General features: G+C 45.9%; 1 protein-coding gene across 2 annotated transcripts in view; it reads left to right on the top strand.

Annotated features, from left to right (window-relative positions):
* The window catches only part of LOC119976765 (erythroferrone-like), a 104,747-nt gene that overhangs the window by 72,281 nt on the left and 15,422 nt on the right, over positions 1–17,044 (top strand). Inside the window, exons 5-7 of one of the 2 annotated variants that reach the window (XM_038817510.1) lie at positions 606–714; positions 4,803–4,893; positions 13,255–13,333. In XM_038817510.1, the coding sequence (XP_038673438.1) occupies positions 606–714; positions 4,803–4,893; positions 13,255–13,333 (279 nt within the window). The remainder of the gene's footprint in view (positions 1–605; positions 715–4,802; positions 4,894–13,254; positions 13,334–17,044) is intronic. The other variant, XM_038817509.1, reaches the window with a different exon arrangement.

Here is a 17,044-nt window from a genome sequence, read left to right as displayed (position 1 = left end):
TTCAATGTAATATGAAGTCCTCTTCTTCCCACCTTGGAGTTTGAGGGTTTCAGGGCCATAACCCTCAAATTACCAGCAGATGGCATCAGAGGTATATAAGAGGGTAAAGGATCCCCATTTTCCCATTGCAAATGGCCAACAGTTGTCCTGGTAGGGTGCGGAATGAAGTTAAGGTGTGAACGCACCAGTAGGCCTCGCTGCCTGATTCCCCACTCTGTGCTGCTGGCCCACCCCATTTGACCCACACCCCTAAGAGGAGACCTGCATCTCAATCAAACCCAGATTGATGGAACAAAGGTCCTGATTTAATTACTGTAAGAATGCAAGGTGAAAGAATCCTGTTTACATTGGATCCACAGTACTTGTTGATGATATTGACAAAAGCTCAACATGTTAGTATAACACTCCACAGATGAAGAGCAAAATGAACCCATTGATTTGATGTGATTTAATGTCTTCATTAAAGTTGCATGAAATTACAAGGGCCTGTGGACAATGTAACTGGGATATTAATCCTTAAGGTTTCGCTTGGTTGCATGTATTGATCACAAAGCATGGAAAATGGGTCCCAGTCTGAGCTATTTAATAAGTGTGTTTACTTTCAGCCTGAGAAAGATGGCGTGTTCCTGCGAGGAATCGGTCTGAATCTGACCAGTGGTCAATACGTAGCCCCAGTGGCAGGATTCTACCAGTTCTCAGCCAACCTCCATATTGGTAAGATCAGGGAAGCAATTGGTTGTGCATGAGTAATGAGACAGCTGGGTGTCTGTCTGGAAGCGCTAAGTGAATTTATTGCAAGAAATATTGCTTCAGTGATGCAATTTATTGAAATCTCACACAGCCTTGATAAGAACAGTCAAAATGTCTCCATTTTTATCGGACTGTAATAGATAAGAATTTATTTTCACTTTGAAATTTCTCGTCTGCTGAAACAAATACAGAGCTGGTTTGTTACCATAGCAAAGTTGGTGTTTCTTTTTAACTCTGTTTTATCATGAACTCATATGCAGAAATGACATTTGTGTCAGAGATTGCCAATGGAAAGGCAATTCGCCCTACAAAGCAAAAGCACAGCATCAACAAAATAATACATGGGGATGAACAATAGGCAATCTGTGCGTGTTAGGGAAAAAACAGAAAAATAGAAACTGTTTTCGAGGCAGTAGTTCCACCTCATTTTGATGCCGAAACTCTCTGAACTTGGTGTCTATGTTGTGACGTCTTTCTCCCTGTGTCTCCAGGTTTGATGTTCTTAATGAACGGTGCATGTTTGTTGATGTGTCTCTCACTGGTTCTCACAGCTTCAGTTACTTAACACTCCAACACTCCTTGGTTGCCGCAATAATCACTCGATTATGGTGCGCTTGATTCTCTAACCATCTCTTGAGATTATTGTCTAACCTGGCTTGTTGTCTGATGCTGTAATAATATCATGCATATAAATGCATATTCCTTCATCCTGCCAACATTTTCCTTGTTGCCCAAGAAAGGAAGTTTCTTCAATCATTTTCAGTCATGTGTGTTATTGGAAGATATATGATATGGATTGAAAATTCACCAATTCTTTTCTTGTAGAATCATAAAGCACAGGAGGTCATTTGGCCCATCATCCCTGGAAATAGCTCCATTCCCCTGTGCTTCCCTCATAGCAGCCCTGCAAAGTTTCCTTTTCAAATATATATTGAATTCCCTTTTGAATGTGTTTACTCAATTCATTGTCCTTTCAGACATTCCAGATCACAACTTGCCACAAGGGCGGCACGGTGGCACAGTGGTTAGCACTGCTGCCTCAGAGCGCCAGGGACCTGGGTTTGATTCCAACCTTGGGTGACTGTGTGGGATTTGCACATTCTCCCTGTGTCTGCATGCATTTCCCCATGGTGCTCCAGCTTCCTCTCACAGTCCAAAGGTGTTCAGGTTAGGTTGATTGGCCATGATAAATTGCCCCTTAGGGTAGAGTTTGCAGGAATAAGACGGTGGATTGGGCCTAGGTAGGCTGGTCTTTCAAAGGGTCGGTGCATACTTGATGGGCTGAATGAACGCCTTCTGTGCTGTAGGGATTCTATGATAAAGATATTCTCCTCATCTTTCATCTGTATCTTTTATCACTTATCCTAAAGCTGTTTCCTTTGGTTACTAGAAGTCCTGCCAATGGAAAGTTCCTCCATACTTGCTCTATCAAAATCCATCGTGATTTGAGCACCTCTATTACATTTTGACGAACCATGATTGATTGATTGAATGATTGATATTTATTGGCACATGTACCGAAGTACAATGAAAAGTATTTTTCTGCGGCCAAGGGAACGTACACAATACGTAAATAGTAGACAAAAGAATAATCGACAGAGTACATTGACAAATGGTACATCAACAAATAGTGATTGATTATAGTGCGGAACAAGGACCAAACAAGAGCAGCATAGGGTGTCGTGAATAGAGTTCTTACAGGGAACATCAGTCCGAGGGAGAGTTGTTGAGAAGTCTAGTAGGTGTGGGGAAGGAGCTGCTCCTCTATCTGGATGTACGAGTCTTCAGGCCTCTGTATCTGCTGCCTGATGTTAGGTCTGGAAGAGGGCAAAGCATGGATGTGAGGGGTCTCTGATAATGCTGTCTCCCTTCCTGAGCAGTGGGAGGTGTATACAGAATCAATGAAAGCTTGTGTGATGCGTTGGGCTGAGTTCACCACACTCTGCAGTTTCTTGCGATCTTGGGCCGAGCAGTTGCCATACCAAGCTGTGATGCAGCTGGATAGGATGCTCCCTATGGCACATTCTCTGCTCTAAGGAGACCAACCCCAGATTCTCTAGACGTTCTCCATAACTGAAGTCCCTCATTCCTGCTGCTATCCTAGCAAATATCTTTTACACCCTCCCCCAGGCCTTGACACCCTTCCAATCGAGCAATACCTCAATCAGGTTCAGCATTCCAGCCAATTAGGCCTAAACAATAATTGGGAAAGGTTTAACACAACTTTCCTTGTATTTTGTACTCCACGTGGGAAGTAATCAGCTAATCCCTGAAAATGAGCATTGGGACACGGTGTGTGATTAACATACACTGCACTGCACTGTAGGCAGCACAATATACTAATGCTGCCCATATTACTTTACACGATGGCTGCCTGCTGCCTGCACTGGTCATTACCGAAGGGTGTTTAGTTTATTTTTCTATGCATTATGTCACGATTGAATGTCTAACTTTGGATAGGAATGTGTATTTTCTGGTGGTTTTTATTTTTGTATTTCTTGAAGGAGGATGATGTGATGATTAGTGATAGACGAGAGGAGTGCGGTGAATGGAGAGGTGTGGCCATTTGCAGTAATGTCTATAATGTAGCCTCCCTTCCCCTTTCTGTTCCTTCCCTTCCTGTTGTGCTTCCTCCTCATCCTCTTTTTCACACCTTGCGCGCTATTTGTTGTTGCATTCTGTCTACCCTGTTGCCAGCGGTCATTGGGTGTATGTCTCCAAATCTATTTTTAGCAAACTGGCCTGGCATGCTTTCGACTGAGTGGTTGCACACACCTCAAGTGCCATTTTCTCACGCAAGAAGGCCACGCAGTACCTTAAAAAAATAGGTGTTTCTTAGCCCAATTTCTTCACTAATACCTCTACTGTATTCATAAAGAGTGGGATTCTCTGCACCTCCTGCCCACTGGCAGAGGCAATCCGCCATTGGTGGGTGTTGGGTTCTTCCAGTCCCGCCAATATTTTGTGTGGCTCATATCCTCTGTCGCTGGGGAACCCACCGTGGAGGGGGGGGGGGGGGGGGGGGGGTCACGCTCAACATTGGCGGGGCCTGAGAATTTCACCCAAAGCCAAGTTTCCTTTATGCCTTTTTTAACAGCATGTCCTTGTTATCTGAGTTCTCCGCCCCACCCCACCCCGCCGTGCCACATTTCTATTTCACCCTGCCGGCGGGATATTCCGTTACGCCAGCCGGTCAATGGGGTTTCCCATTGTGGGGCAGCCCCATGCCGTCTGGGAAGTCCCGGGCTTCCGGCAAAACGGAGCATCCCACCAGCAGTCTAAAGTAAATTAAGTGAATTACAGATCCAAAAATAGTAGAAACCTCCAAGTACGAATGTCTACCAGACAAAAAGTTTTGACTGATTTTGGAGGCGGGTTAATTTTCAACAGCTACCCAATTGACAACATATTCCAATAATCTAATCAGTCAGATGGTCGAATTGAAACATTTCAATTGATGCTGGATTGCAAGAGGCCACCATCATTGTCCTCTCCTTTGTTCATTCTCTCTGGTTCTATTCATTTTCCACTGCTCATGTGAAATCCCACATGAGTGAAAGCCAGCGCATTGCGACCAGAGGACGATAGTTTGTAAAAGGACTGTGGATGTGACAAGTGTAAGACAAAGTGAAGGACAATATTTCAAGAGCTGGAAAAGGTGGCAAGGAAACCTAATGGACGTGATTGTAACCCGTGGGACCCACCAACTAATGACCATATAGGTAAAACGGTGAAAGCTGTGCCACAGACTAGTCAAGCAACAATGTGACATAGTCATACTGATGGAACTATACCTTACAATCTCCCAAACACCATCATCGACATCCTTGGGTTTGTCCTGTCCTACCAGAAGTGGAGGCACAGTAGTCAGAAGGGAGCGGCCCAGGGTGTTTGGAGTACCACCAGGGTGCTGCTCCAGCAGCACAGCAAGAGATGACAAGGGTCACTTCATTCCAGTGCAGATGCGGCATTGCTGCTGTGAGTGGTACTGTGGTGCAAGTTCAAAATCTTTGTGCTTTCCTTGATAGCAATGTGTTTCCTCTTTCCTTCAGAGCACAGAGAACACCAGAGGCGAAGGCACAGCAGACCTCACGATAACATCCGAGTCCTCATCTGCATTGAATCTCTCTGTCAGCACAATGCGTAAGTGATGATAATCCAACTGTTGCCATGGAACCATTAAGCACAATCCTGTCGCAAAACAACAAGCAAAATCCAACCTGATTTAGGTCTCAGATTCTGACACTTAAATCTACCAGCAAGACTGTGAAGTGAATGTCTGATGTTGGAAAGGTTCGCATTGTCAACGGACAGAGACAGGAATTGAGGGATTTGGGAAGAGGGGCAAATGTGTTGGTCCCACCCAGGAAAAATGGAGGGTCCTGTTCACCTAATTCTTCACCTCTGTTCTTATAAAATCTTAGATTGTGTTCAGTTCTGATGCTGTCCATATTTCAGGAATGCACTTAAGGGGAATGGGAGTGAAATTGATCTGGATTGCGAACTAAATGGATAAAAGAAAATGTGATGGTAGCTATACAGCCTTCCCAATTGTCTTTCCTGTTGACTTGAATGGAAAAGAGCATGAAATGGGTGTAAAACAGTTGATTGATTCTATTCCCCCCTTTGTGCTCTTGTCAAAGATCATTTTCTCACCTCAAGGTGCCACACTTTTAGACAAGTGGGCATAGTCAGGCTCTGTCTCCTAAATCTCCCTATTTCATATTTTGTAAATATACCAGCGGAATCTAGTGGCAGGGCACCGCCAATCTTTATTTACTCTGCATTGACATTGACATTGGCTGTCCAATTGGACACCTATCGAGAGTTGGGTAAGTGCAGTTGACACTAACATTGGTCCCAGTCGGGAACTAACCAAATACTTCAAATCCATATCCTCCAATTCACAGACAGGATTAAGCCAATGATATGTTCAAAACAATTTTCTTAACTTATCATTAATGGAATCAGAGGGTAAAGCTCTCCTATATGTCTATCTATAAGAGTAATAATATAATAATAGAACATAGAACATACAGTGCAGAAGGAAGCCGTTCGGCCCATCGAGTCTGCACCGACCCACTTAAGCCCTCACTTCCACCCTGTCCCCCTAACCCAATAACCCCTCCTAACCTTTTTGGACATTGACAGCAATTTAGCATGGCCAATCCACCTAAAACTGCATGTCTTTGGAATGTGGGAGGAAACCGGAGCACCCGGAGGAAACCCACGCAGACACGGGGAGAACATGCAGACTCCACAGAGACTGGCAACCGAGGCCGGAATTGAACCCGGGTTCCTGGCGCTGTGAGGCAGCAGTGCTAACGACTGTTCAAATAGTGATGCTACAGTCCTGTTTTAATATTACTGTAATACAATGGGACATTATTACAACCATCCGAGGTACATTATTACATCTGTATAATATTAACATATTACAGATGACCATAGGCTGCTTTCCCCCTTGAGGGGTAGAGCTGAAAAGTGATGATTTAACACCACACCTCAAATGAGGGGCAAGGTGGAGAAGGCGGAGCCCTCATGAACAACCTCAGCCAGTATGGGAATTGAACCCACGCTGCTGACCTCGCTTTGCGCCATGAACCAGCTGTCCAGCCAACTGAGGCTGAATCAGCCCTCTGGATTCAGTCTAACCATAGCTTCATACACCGTAGCATAACTTCTACTCCTTTGTATTCCTGGAGATGAAGACCAATGTTCCATTCACTTTTTTAAAAAATTGTTTGTACCTATCTTCATGTTTTAATGGTTCCTGAATTTGGATCCCCCTCTACAAATCATAATTTCACCATTAAGTAAATATTATGATCAGTCTTTCTTGGTTCCAAAGTGGATGACCTCATACTACCCCATATTGAATTCCATCTGTCACAGTTTATTCACTCACTTTATACCAACAAAAAGGAAGGACGGTAGAAAGAGGGAAAATCGACCGTGGATACCTAAGGAAATAAGGGAGAGTATCAAATTGAAGGAAAAAGCATACAAAATGGCAAAGATTAGTGGGAGACTAGAGGACTGGGAAATTTTTAGGGGCAACAGAAAGCTACTAAAAAAGCTATAAAGAAGAGTAAGATAGGTTATGAGAGTAAACTTGCTCAGAATATAAAAACAGACAGTAAAAGTTTCTACAAATATATAAAACAAAAAAGAGTGGCTAAGGTAAATATTGGCCCTTTAGAGGATGAGAAGGGAGATTTAATAATGGGAGATGAGGAAATGGCTGAGGAACTGAACAAGTTTTTTTAGGTCGGTCTTCACAGTGGAAGACACAAATAACATTCCAGTGACTGATGGAAATGAGGCTATGACAGGTGAGGACCTTGAGATGATTGTTATCACTAAGGAAGTAGTGATGGGCAAGCTAATGGGCTAAAGGTAGACAAGTCTCCTGGCCCTGATGGAATGCATCCCAGAGTGCTAAAAGAGATGGCTAGGGAAATTGCAAATGCACTAGTGATAATTTACCAAAATTCACTAGACTCTGGGGTGGTCCCGGCGGATTGGAAATTAGCAAAAGTGACACCACTGTTTAAAAAAGCAGGTAGGCAGAAAGCGGGTAATTATAGGCCAATTAGCTTGACTTCGGTAGTAGGGAAGATGCTGTCATCTATCATCAAGGAAGAAATAGCGAGGCATCTGGATGGAAATTGTCCCATTGGGCAGACGCAGCATGGGTTCATAAAGGGCAGGTCATGTCTAACTAATTTAATGGAATTTTTTGAGGGCATTACCAGTGCGGTAGATAACGGGGAGCCAATGGATGTGGTATATCTGGATTTCCAGAAAGCTTTTGACAAGGTGCCACACAAAAGATTGCTGCATAAGATAAAGATGCATGGTATTAAGGGTAAAGTAGGAGCATGGATAGAGGATTGGTTAATTAATATAAAGCAAAGAGTGGGGATTAATGGGTGTTTTATCTGGTTGGCAATCAGTAGCTAGTGGTGTCCCTCAGGGTTCAGTGTTGGGCCCACAATTGTTCACAATTTACATAGATGATTTGGGGACCAAGTGCAATGTGTCCAAGTTTGCAGACGATACTTAGATGAGTGGTAAAGCAAAAAGTGCAGAGGATATGGGAAGTCTGCAGAGGGATTTGGATAGGTTAAGTGAATGGGCTTGGGTCTGGCAGATGGAATACAATGTTGACAAATGTGAGGTTATCCATTTTGGTAGGAATAATAGTAAAAGGGATATTATTAAAATGATAAAATATTAAAACATGCCGCTGTGCAGAAAGACCTGGATGCGCTAGTGCATGAGTCGCAGAAAGTTGGTTTACAGGTGATTAAGAAGGCAAATGGAATTTTGTCCTTCATTGCTAGAGGGATGGAGTTTAAGACTAGGGAGGTTATGCTACAATTGTATAAGCTGTTAGTGAGGCCACACCTGGAGTATTGTGTTCAGTTTTGGTCTCCTTACCTGAGAAAGGACGTACTGGCGCTGGAGGGTGTGCAGAGGAGATTCACTAGGTTAATCCCAGAGTTGAAGGGGTTGGATTACGAGGAGAGGTTGAGTAGACTGGGACTGTATTCGTTGGACTTTAGAATTGTTGTGAATCTATGGAATTCCTTGCCCAGTGAAGCAATTGAGGCTCCTTCATTAAATGTTTTTAAGATGAAGATAGATAATTTTTTGAAGAATAAAGGGATTAAGAATTATGGTGTTCTGGCCGTAAAATGGAGCTGAGTCCAAAAAAGATCAACCATGATCTCATTGAATGGCGGAGCAGGCTCGAGGGCCAGATGGCCTATTCCTGCTCCTAGTTCTTATGTTCTTAATGTATAGGTGTCTCTTTGCAACCTTCTGCTCCATCAATACGTGCCATCTCACAAGAGTCCTGAGCAAATTGAGATATCAGGGGCGGGATTCTCCGAGCCTGTGCGCGAAACTGCAATCGGCGCAGGGGCGGAGAATGCCCGTGATCGGGTCTGACGCCGACATGCGATTCTCCGGCTCCGGCCGGGGGCCGTTGAAAGGGCCACCCTCGGCGATTCTCCGTGGTCGACCGACCGAGTTCTCGTCGAATCCCACCAGCCTGGTTCGCGTCTGGTTTCACCCTGCGGGAGCTCAGCATCGTGGCTGCGGGGGCCGTCTTGGTGGGTTGCAGGGGGATCAGACTCCGGGGGGGGGGGGGGGGGGGGGGCCTCCACGATGGCCAGGCCCGCAATCGGGGGGCAACCGATCGGCGGGCACGCACATGTTTTAGGGGGGGTGCTGTCTTCTGCGCCGGGCCGCTGTAGGGCTCCGCCATGTTAAGCAGAGGTCAGCGCAAAAACGACCGCCGCGCGCCCGCACAGGCCCGCGGTGAGAATTGCTGGGGCCCATATCGGCAGCCGGAGCTGCGTGAAGCACTCCAGCACCATGCTGGAACCCTGTGGATCGCAGAATCGCTGGGCCAAGAGGCCCGTTGACGCCAGTGTGAAACACTCCGGTGTTTCACGTTGGCGTCAACGCTTTCCCGCGATTTTGGAGAATCCCGGCCCTCACTATTTCTTCACCGAAGCTAGTGATAAACATAATGAAAACCTGAAGATCGAATACAGATTCCTGACAGACACCACTTCCAACCGGAGTCTAATCTACTCTGCCTCTTGCATTCCTAATCATTTCCTGCCTGTATCAAAATGTTGGGCCCAGCTTTAACCTTCACCTACTTGCGCAGACCGAAAATCGAACTCAATCATTGTTTTCAATTCCATGTGCTCTCATTTATACTAACAGTCTCTTATGTGGAATCTTATTGAGAGCCTGCTGAAAATTCATATAAATAGTATCTGCAGACACTTCCTTATCTGCCATATTTGTGACGTCTGTGAAAAATTGAACGGGGTTGGTGCTGCAGTGAGAATTCTATTTTGTAACTTATTCACAGCGCACCTCCCAATGAATTTTTTGGGCGATTTTGTTTTTATTCTTTTATGGAATGTGGGTGTCACGGGCTGGGTCAACATTTGTTGCCCATCCCTAATTGCCCTTGAACTGAATGGCTCGCAGCAACATTCCAGAGTCAACTATATTGCTGTGGGTTCAGGATTGCAGATAGGCCAGACAAGCTAGGGGAGGCAGATTTCCTTCCGTAATGGATTGGTGAACCAGACGGGTTTTCTCCATAATTGACAGTCGTTTGCGCGGTCACCATTGCTGAGACTAGTTTCATATTCCAGGTTGATCAATTGAATGGTGGGTTGGAATCAGTGTCCCCAGAGCATTAAAGCCTGGGCCTCTGGATTATTAGTCCAGCAATATTACCACTACATCACCTTTACTCAGTAACAAAGATGGAGCTGAGATTGTTTGCCATGATAGTATAGCCTGTATTTAACCTGTCTTGTGCTTTACTTTGAATCCAGCTGATGTTGTAATTGACATTGGAGTGCTTGAAGGGATAATGTAAATGTATATTTGCCCTGCTTTTAACCTGTTTTGTACCTAACTTGGGAGTCATTAATGCTGACAGTCGAAGACCTGAAATAGAAAGGGTTTCTTTACCTTGACTTCCCTTACCTGACTGAGCATAATATTTACAGAATAGAGTTGTATTCTGTTCTGTATGACAGCTTCCCTGAACCTGGGCAGGAAGAGCAGCCCACATTCCCTGTGTTTATGCTTAAATGATCTGAGTGAGATCTATTTACAGGATCTGCAGTTGCTGTGGATAGATTAGAATCTCTGTATCTTCCTCTCATCCCTTTCACTGTCAGCAACAAAAATTCAAACAAAGCTCATGCCTGTCTGAGTGCAAAAAACAGACTCTCTTTCACTGGCAGTGATTGGCCTCGCAGTCTTTTGCTTCTCTTATCCCTGATGCACACCACTGATGTTGTTCTGTCTGGACAAGCAGCAACTAGAAGGGAAAGAATGAGTCGTGAAATGGAGTCTTGTCTTGTGCTCAGCAGAGCGTACTTCTCTGTATATACAGTACACCCCTGGCATCCAGGTTATGGGTGGCAATTCAATCTCATCTTGAACTGTACAATGGGTCACGCACACTGTCGCAACTCGCTGTGTTGACATTTGAACTCACATCATCTTACTTTTGAGTTCAGGAGTATAGCCAAAATGCTGCAAAAATGGCTTACTTTTCTATTTAATCTGGTGATTTTACCGCTCTCCGGTGGTGTGTTCCCTGACGACATAGGTGGCTTGCCATTGGCTGCTGACGGGATCTTCTGGTCCCTCCGATGTCTACGGCTTTTTGTATAGTTCACCCATCCCGGCACCGGGGAACCCGCCATGCGGGGGTGGGGTTACCATTCGGCGGGACTGGAAGATCCTGCTGGCGGAAAGGGCCGGAAAATCCAATCCTAAGTAATTCGCAGGAGTTGTTTAACACTTGACACCAAGCAACAATATTGAATATATTCAAGGTGCGGCTGGATATAGCACTTGTGGAGAATGGGATCAAAGGCTATGGGAGAAAGCAGGATTAGGCTATTGAGTTGGATGATCAGCCATGATCGTGATGAATGGTGGAGCAGGCTCGAAGGGCCAAAAGGCCTCCTCCTGCTCCTATCTTCTATGTATCTATGTATGTAACATCAGGAGTTATTAGGACAACAAAAGGAAGCTTGGTCAAAAAGCTTCTTTTTTTGGTGCTTAGAATCATAGAACTTACAGTGCAGAAGGAGGCCATTCGGCCCATAGAGCCAGCACCGGTCCTTGGAAAGAGCACCCCACTTCAGCGCACGCCTCCACCCTATCCCCGTAACCCCACCTACCCTTTTGGACACTCAGGGAAATTTATCATGGCCAATCCACCTCACCTGCACATCTTTGGACTGTGGGAGGAAACCGGGGCACCCGGAGGAAACCCACGCACACACAGGGAGAAATTGCTAACTCCACACAGGGAGTCACCCACGGCCGGAATTGAACCCGGGACCCTGGAGCAATGAGGTAGCTGTGCTAACCACTGTGCCACCGTGTTGCCATCTTAAATGAGGTGAGCAAGGTAGATAGGTAAAATGGAAAATTACAATCATACCATAATGCTGTATTACATACAAACATTGTTACTGCACTACAATGTTTCAATATTATAAATAATACTACATTCAATATTACAACCAATCCATGGTAGTGGATAAAAGCCACACAATAACAATATATGCAGGGATGCAATGGGACAACATTTTACTAGATTATAACGATATATTACTCCCATAAAACATTATATTGTAGCCACACTTTTCTTTTTTACTATCAAATTAACACTATATTATCTTACAATGGTACTTTATTGCAAACCATTAAAAATGCAATAAAGTATTACTGCACAGCAATCATACATTGTAACTATAAAACATGTGTGCTGTACAAATAGGGGAAATGGGGCGATTCGCTCCTGCCTTTTACTGTACAGCTTGAATGCATTTTAGTGTTGGCTCTGATGCAGGTACAGTACATACTGTGTAAGCATCTATCCTGGTGTGCACAATGTTCTCCCATTACACATAGAAAACAAGGTGGTTTAGAGAACTGGAGTGGAAAAATTAGAATGTTTGAAAGATTTGACTCCAAGGTTTATGAAGATGGAGCTGGGAGAATGGAATTTGATATGAACATTTGAAGAGAGAGCATACTAAAACATAGGGAAAGACTTGGAATTAGGGTATGTGACCCCAAATGAAGAGTTGGCATTTTAAAATAATAATAATCTTTATTGTCACAAGTAGGCTGACATTAACATTGCAATGAAGTTACTGCGAAAAGCCCCTAGTCGCCACATTCCGGCGCCTGTTCGGGTACACTGAGGGAGAATTCAGAATGTTCAAATTACCTAACAGCGCATCTTTCGGGACTGGTTTAGCACACTGGGCTAAATCGCTGGCTTTTAAAGCAGACCAAAGCAGGCCAGCAGCACGGTTCAATTCCTGTACCAGCCTCACCAAACAGGCGCTGGAATGTGGTGACTAGGGGCTTTTCACAGTAACTTCATTGAAGCCTACTTGTGACAATAAGCGATTTTCATTTCATTTCATTTTTTCACTTGTGGGAGGAAATCGCAGCACCCGGAGGAAACCCATGTAGACACGGGGAGAACGTGCAGACTCCGCACAGACAGTGACCCAAGCCGGGAATTGAAGCTGGGACCCTGGAGCTGTGAAGCAACAATGCTACCCACTGTGCTACCGTGCTGCCCATTGGCATATTTGCAATGTAATCTCCTTCTGTAGTTTGTGTTTTAGAGCAAGTACTGGTGTTAAATACACCGAGTGGCCACAAGGTTAATTACATAATTCAGTTGTAGTTTAGAAGATAAGCCTTGGAGTGTCAAAGGGGAGTGGGTACTATGCCACTCACCCTACCCTGCTCAGTGTACGATTTCCCTCAGTGTGGGTGGGCAAACACTTACGCGGGGAAAATTGGAGGGAGTCCGAATAGCATAAGGGGCAAACAGGGTGAACTAATTTGTTAAAAGTTGGCTTTCAAGATCGTCACAAATAATAAGGAAAAATCTTTCTACCTTTCCCACAGCTGCCTGGAAACAGTTTATGGCCTGGATAGCAACAGTCATATATTCACCATGTTTGTCAGTGGTGCCCTCTACCTGCAGGTAAGAGTGTAGTGCTCCTCATTTTACACAACCTGTTCTCCAGCCACACTGTGACCACAGCCCCTGCTTGTGAGAATGGAGTGGGTATTATCAGAATGTCTGTTTATTAGCATCAGCTCCTGTGCCTGTATAGTTCACCGAGGGTAAGAAGGAACAGTTGACTTCCCTTTGGTACAATCTGGTAATTGTGCTTTAACAGCACATTTAAGAAAAATGGAAAGAACACAGTCCCAGCTGATGGCCTAGGAACTGAATCTGTGCCAAAGAAGTGTTGAAAGGTTCAACATGTGTGTGACGTGGGTGCGCTTTTTCCACTGAGATGGGGTATCCTGCAGCCTCCCATGGGGTCCGTATTAAACAAGTGTGTGCGCATCAGGGACCGAGCACTTATTTCAGAGCCTTTCCTATAATTGGGTGGTGTCGAGGTGCAGCATGCTGCGAGCTGCAGATCGGTCCGTCAGACACGAAGCAGATGGAACAAAACATCCTTAAAGGGACCACAAGTGGTTGCGAGAGAAAGGCCGAGTGAACAAAGTTATCTTATCTGAACATGCTGCCCGAAGTGTTCCAATCACCTCATCCCTAATCTCCATGCCCCACTTTCCACCAATCCCAATGTCCACCGATCCCAATCTCCTCCTATCCAAATCTCCACCTATCCCAATTGCTACTTATCCCAATCGCCACCTATCCCAATCGCCACCTATCCCAATCTCCACCTATCCCAATCTCCACCTATCCCAGTCACCACTTATCCCAATGTCCACCCATCCCAATGTCCACACATTCCAATGTCCACCGATCCCAATCTCCATCTATCCCAATCTCCACCTATCCCAGTCACCACTTATCCCAATCTCCACCCATCCCAATCTCAACCTCTTCCAATATTCCTGATGTTATCCTCTTCCCAATCCTCCCTTCCCCAATCTCCATGTCTCCGATCTCCGTTCCTCCCGACCAACACAGCTCTTTGATCTGCTGCCCTCCCTGAAAATGCCCATTCCAATCTCTTCCCCTCTTCTCCATGCTCCCTCCCTAATCTCCCCTCCCAGATTGTGCCAATCTCCTCCTCACTCTGATCTCCTCACTCTGAGCTCCACCTCTCTCTGAGCTCCTCCTCACTCTGAGCTCCACCTCTCTCTGAGCTCCACCTCTCCCTGAGCTCCTCCTCTCTCTGAGCTCCACCTCTCCCTGAGCTCCTCCTCTCTCTGAGCCCCACCTCTCACTGAGCTCCACCTCTCCCTGAGCTCCTCCTCTCTCTGAGCTCCTCCTCTCTCTGAGATCCTCCTCTCTCTGAGCTCCTCCTCTCTGATCTCAACACTCAATTTTCCTCCTCACTCTGCTCTCCTCCTCATCGCAATATCCTCCACACTTTTATCTCATCCCCACCTCACTTTCCTCCAGACTCCAATCTACCCTCACGCAAATTGCCCCTCACTCCAATCCCCCCTCACTCCAATCCCCCTCACTCCAATCCCCCTCACTCCAATCTCCCCCTCACTCTAATCTCCCCCTCACTGCAATCTCCTCCTCACTGCAATCTCCCCTCACTTCAATCTCCCCCTCACTCCAATCTCCCCCTCACTCCAATCTCCCCCTCACTCCAATTTCCTCCTCACTCCAAGCTCCCCCTCACTCCAATCTCCCCCTCACTGCAATCTCCCCCTCACTGCAATCTCCTCCTCACTGCAATCTCCCCTCACTTCAATCTCCCCCTCACTCCAATCTCCCCCTCACTCCAATCTCCCCCTCACTCCAATCTCCCCCTCACTCCAATTTCCCCCTCACTCCAATCTCCCCCTCACTCCAATCTCCCCTCACTCCAATATCCTCCTCCCTCCGATCTCCACCTCCCTTCAAGCTCGGCATCCCTCAATCTCCTCCACCCACCAGCCTCCTCTGCCCTCCAGTCTCCTTCTCACCTCAAACTCCTCCACACTCAATCTCCTCCTCCGTCCACTCTCCCCCTCACTCCAATCTCCCCCTCACTCCAATGTTCTCCTCACTCCAGTGTTCTCCTCACTCCAATGTCCCCTGAATCTGCTTTCCTCCACACTCTATTCTCTTCATTTGAATTTCCTCCTCTGCTCTCCTCCTCACCTCAATATCCTCCACACTTTTATCATCTCCTCACTTCACATCCTCACTCTGACCCCCTCCTGACTCTGACCCCCTCCTCACTCTGACCCCCTCCTCACTCTGACCTCCTCCTCACTCTGACCTGCTCCTCACTCTGACCTGCTCCTCACTCTGACCTGCTCCTCACTCTGACTTCCTCTTCATTCTGACCTCCTCACTCTGACCTCCTCCTCATTCTGACCTCCTCCTCACTCGGGCCTCCTCCTCACTCCTATATCCCCCGCAGTTTTATATCCTCCTTACCTCACTCTTATCCTCAGTCTGACTTCCTCTTCACTCCAACCTCATCACTCCACTCTCCTCCTCACTCCGATCTTTTCCTCACTCCGTTCTCCTCACGCCGATCTCCTCCTCACTCTGACCTCCTCCTCACTCTAGTTCCATCTTACTCTAATATCCTCCTCACTTTTATCTCCTCCTCACTCCAATCTCTTCCTCACTTCAATCTCCTCCTCACTCTAGTTCCACCTCACTGATCTCCACCTCACGCCAGTCTCTATCTCACTCCAATCTGTTTTTTCTGGTTTTGTATCTTGCCCTCAAGGCAGTACTTTTTAAAAATAGGTTGGTTAAATATGTTGAGAAGAGACCTATCTACCACGAAAATTCAATCGTAAATATACCTGTCTAACATGCAAGAAAAATTTAAAATCTTTATCCCTTGTGAGTAAAAAGTGCCGAGGGTGGTTACAAATAACCAAATACTAAAACCCCATAAACCCTGTACCCTGAAAGGGCGCGATATATTATCATAACAGACAGAACGAAACCCCAAATCTAAACAAGAACTATAAAAATTCAACCCCAACGAGAACAAGAAAATAGAAGAACAAATATCAAACCCCAACAATGCTACAATTCAACACGCCCTTTCTAAAAAAACCCAAACACTCAATTACACCGAGTCCAACTTGTGTTTCTTAACAACGGAGTCCACCTTTCCTGATGCGTCAAATAAATAGTCCTTTCCATCGAACATTACTCTAAGTCGAGCCGGGTAGGCCACCCTGAACCAAACTCTATTTTTATGCAGGACGGTCTTGGCTTTATTGAATGCCAGCTCCCTTCCCATATCATGGTAGAACCTGATGGTGTGGCCTTCCCATTTAAACTCCCAAAGTTCCTTCGCCCATCTCAGACCCTGCTCTTTCTCCTTGATGTTATGGAAATTTACTATTGCCGCACGTGGCGGATTCTCAGGACGAGGCCTCTGCCAGGGTGTACAGTGGGCTCGGTCCAACTCAGGAGAGGGAAATGAATCCACCCTCACCCACCATCTTACCGAACATCTCTGTGAAGTACTCAGTGGGCGTTGGGCCTTCCATCCCCTCTCGCAGCCCCACAACTAGAATGTTTCGCCTCCTGGACTGATACTCTAGGTCATTCACCTTGGCCTTCAATGATTTGTTTGTTTCGGCCACCGAAGACAGCTCTGATCCCGGTGAGGCAATCAGGCCACCTTGTCTCGAAAGGGTCACTTCCATATCGTTTATCGTTGCTTCATGGGCTTTCACGGTTTCATTTTCTCCAGAGCCACTCAGATGGGCGCCAAGGCCTCTTCCATTGATG

This window comes from Scyliorhinus canicula, chromosome 13 (genome assembly GCF_902713615.1).
Source record: "Scyliorhinus canicula chromosome 13, sScyCan1.1, whole genome shotgun sequence".
In the NCBI taxonomy this organism is placed as follows: Eukaryota; Metazoa; Chordata; class Chondrichthyes; order Carcharhiniformes; family Scyliorhinidae; genus Scyliorhinus; species Scyliorhinus canicula.
This window is presented reverse-complemented; position numbering and strand designations above follow the sequence as displayed.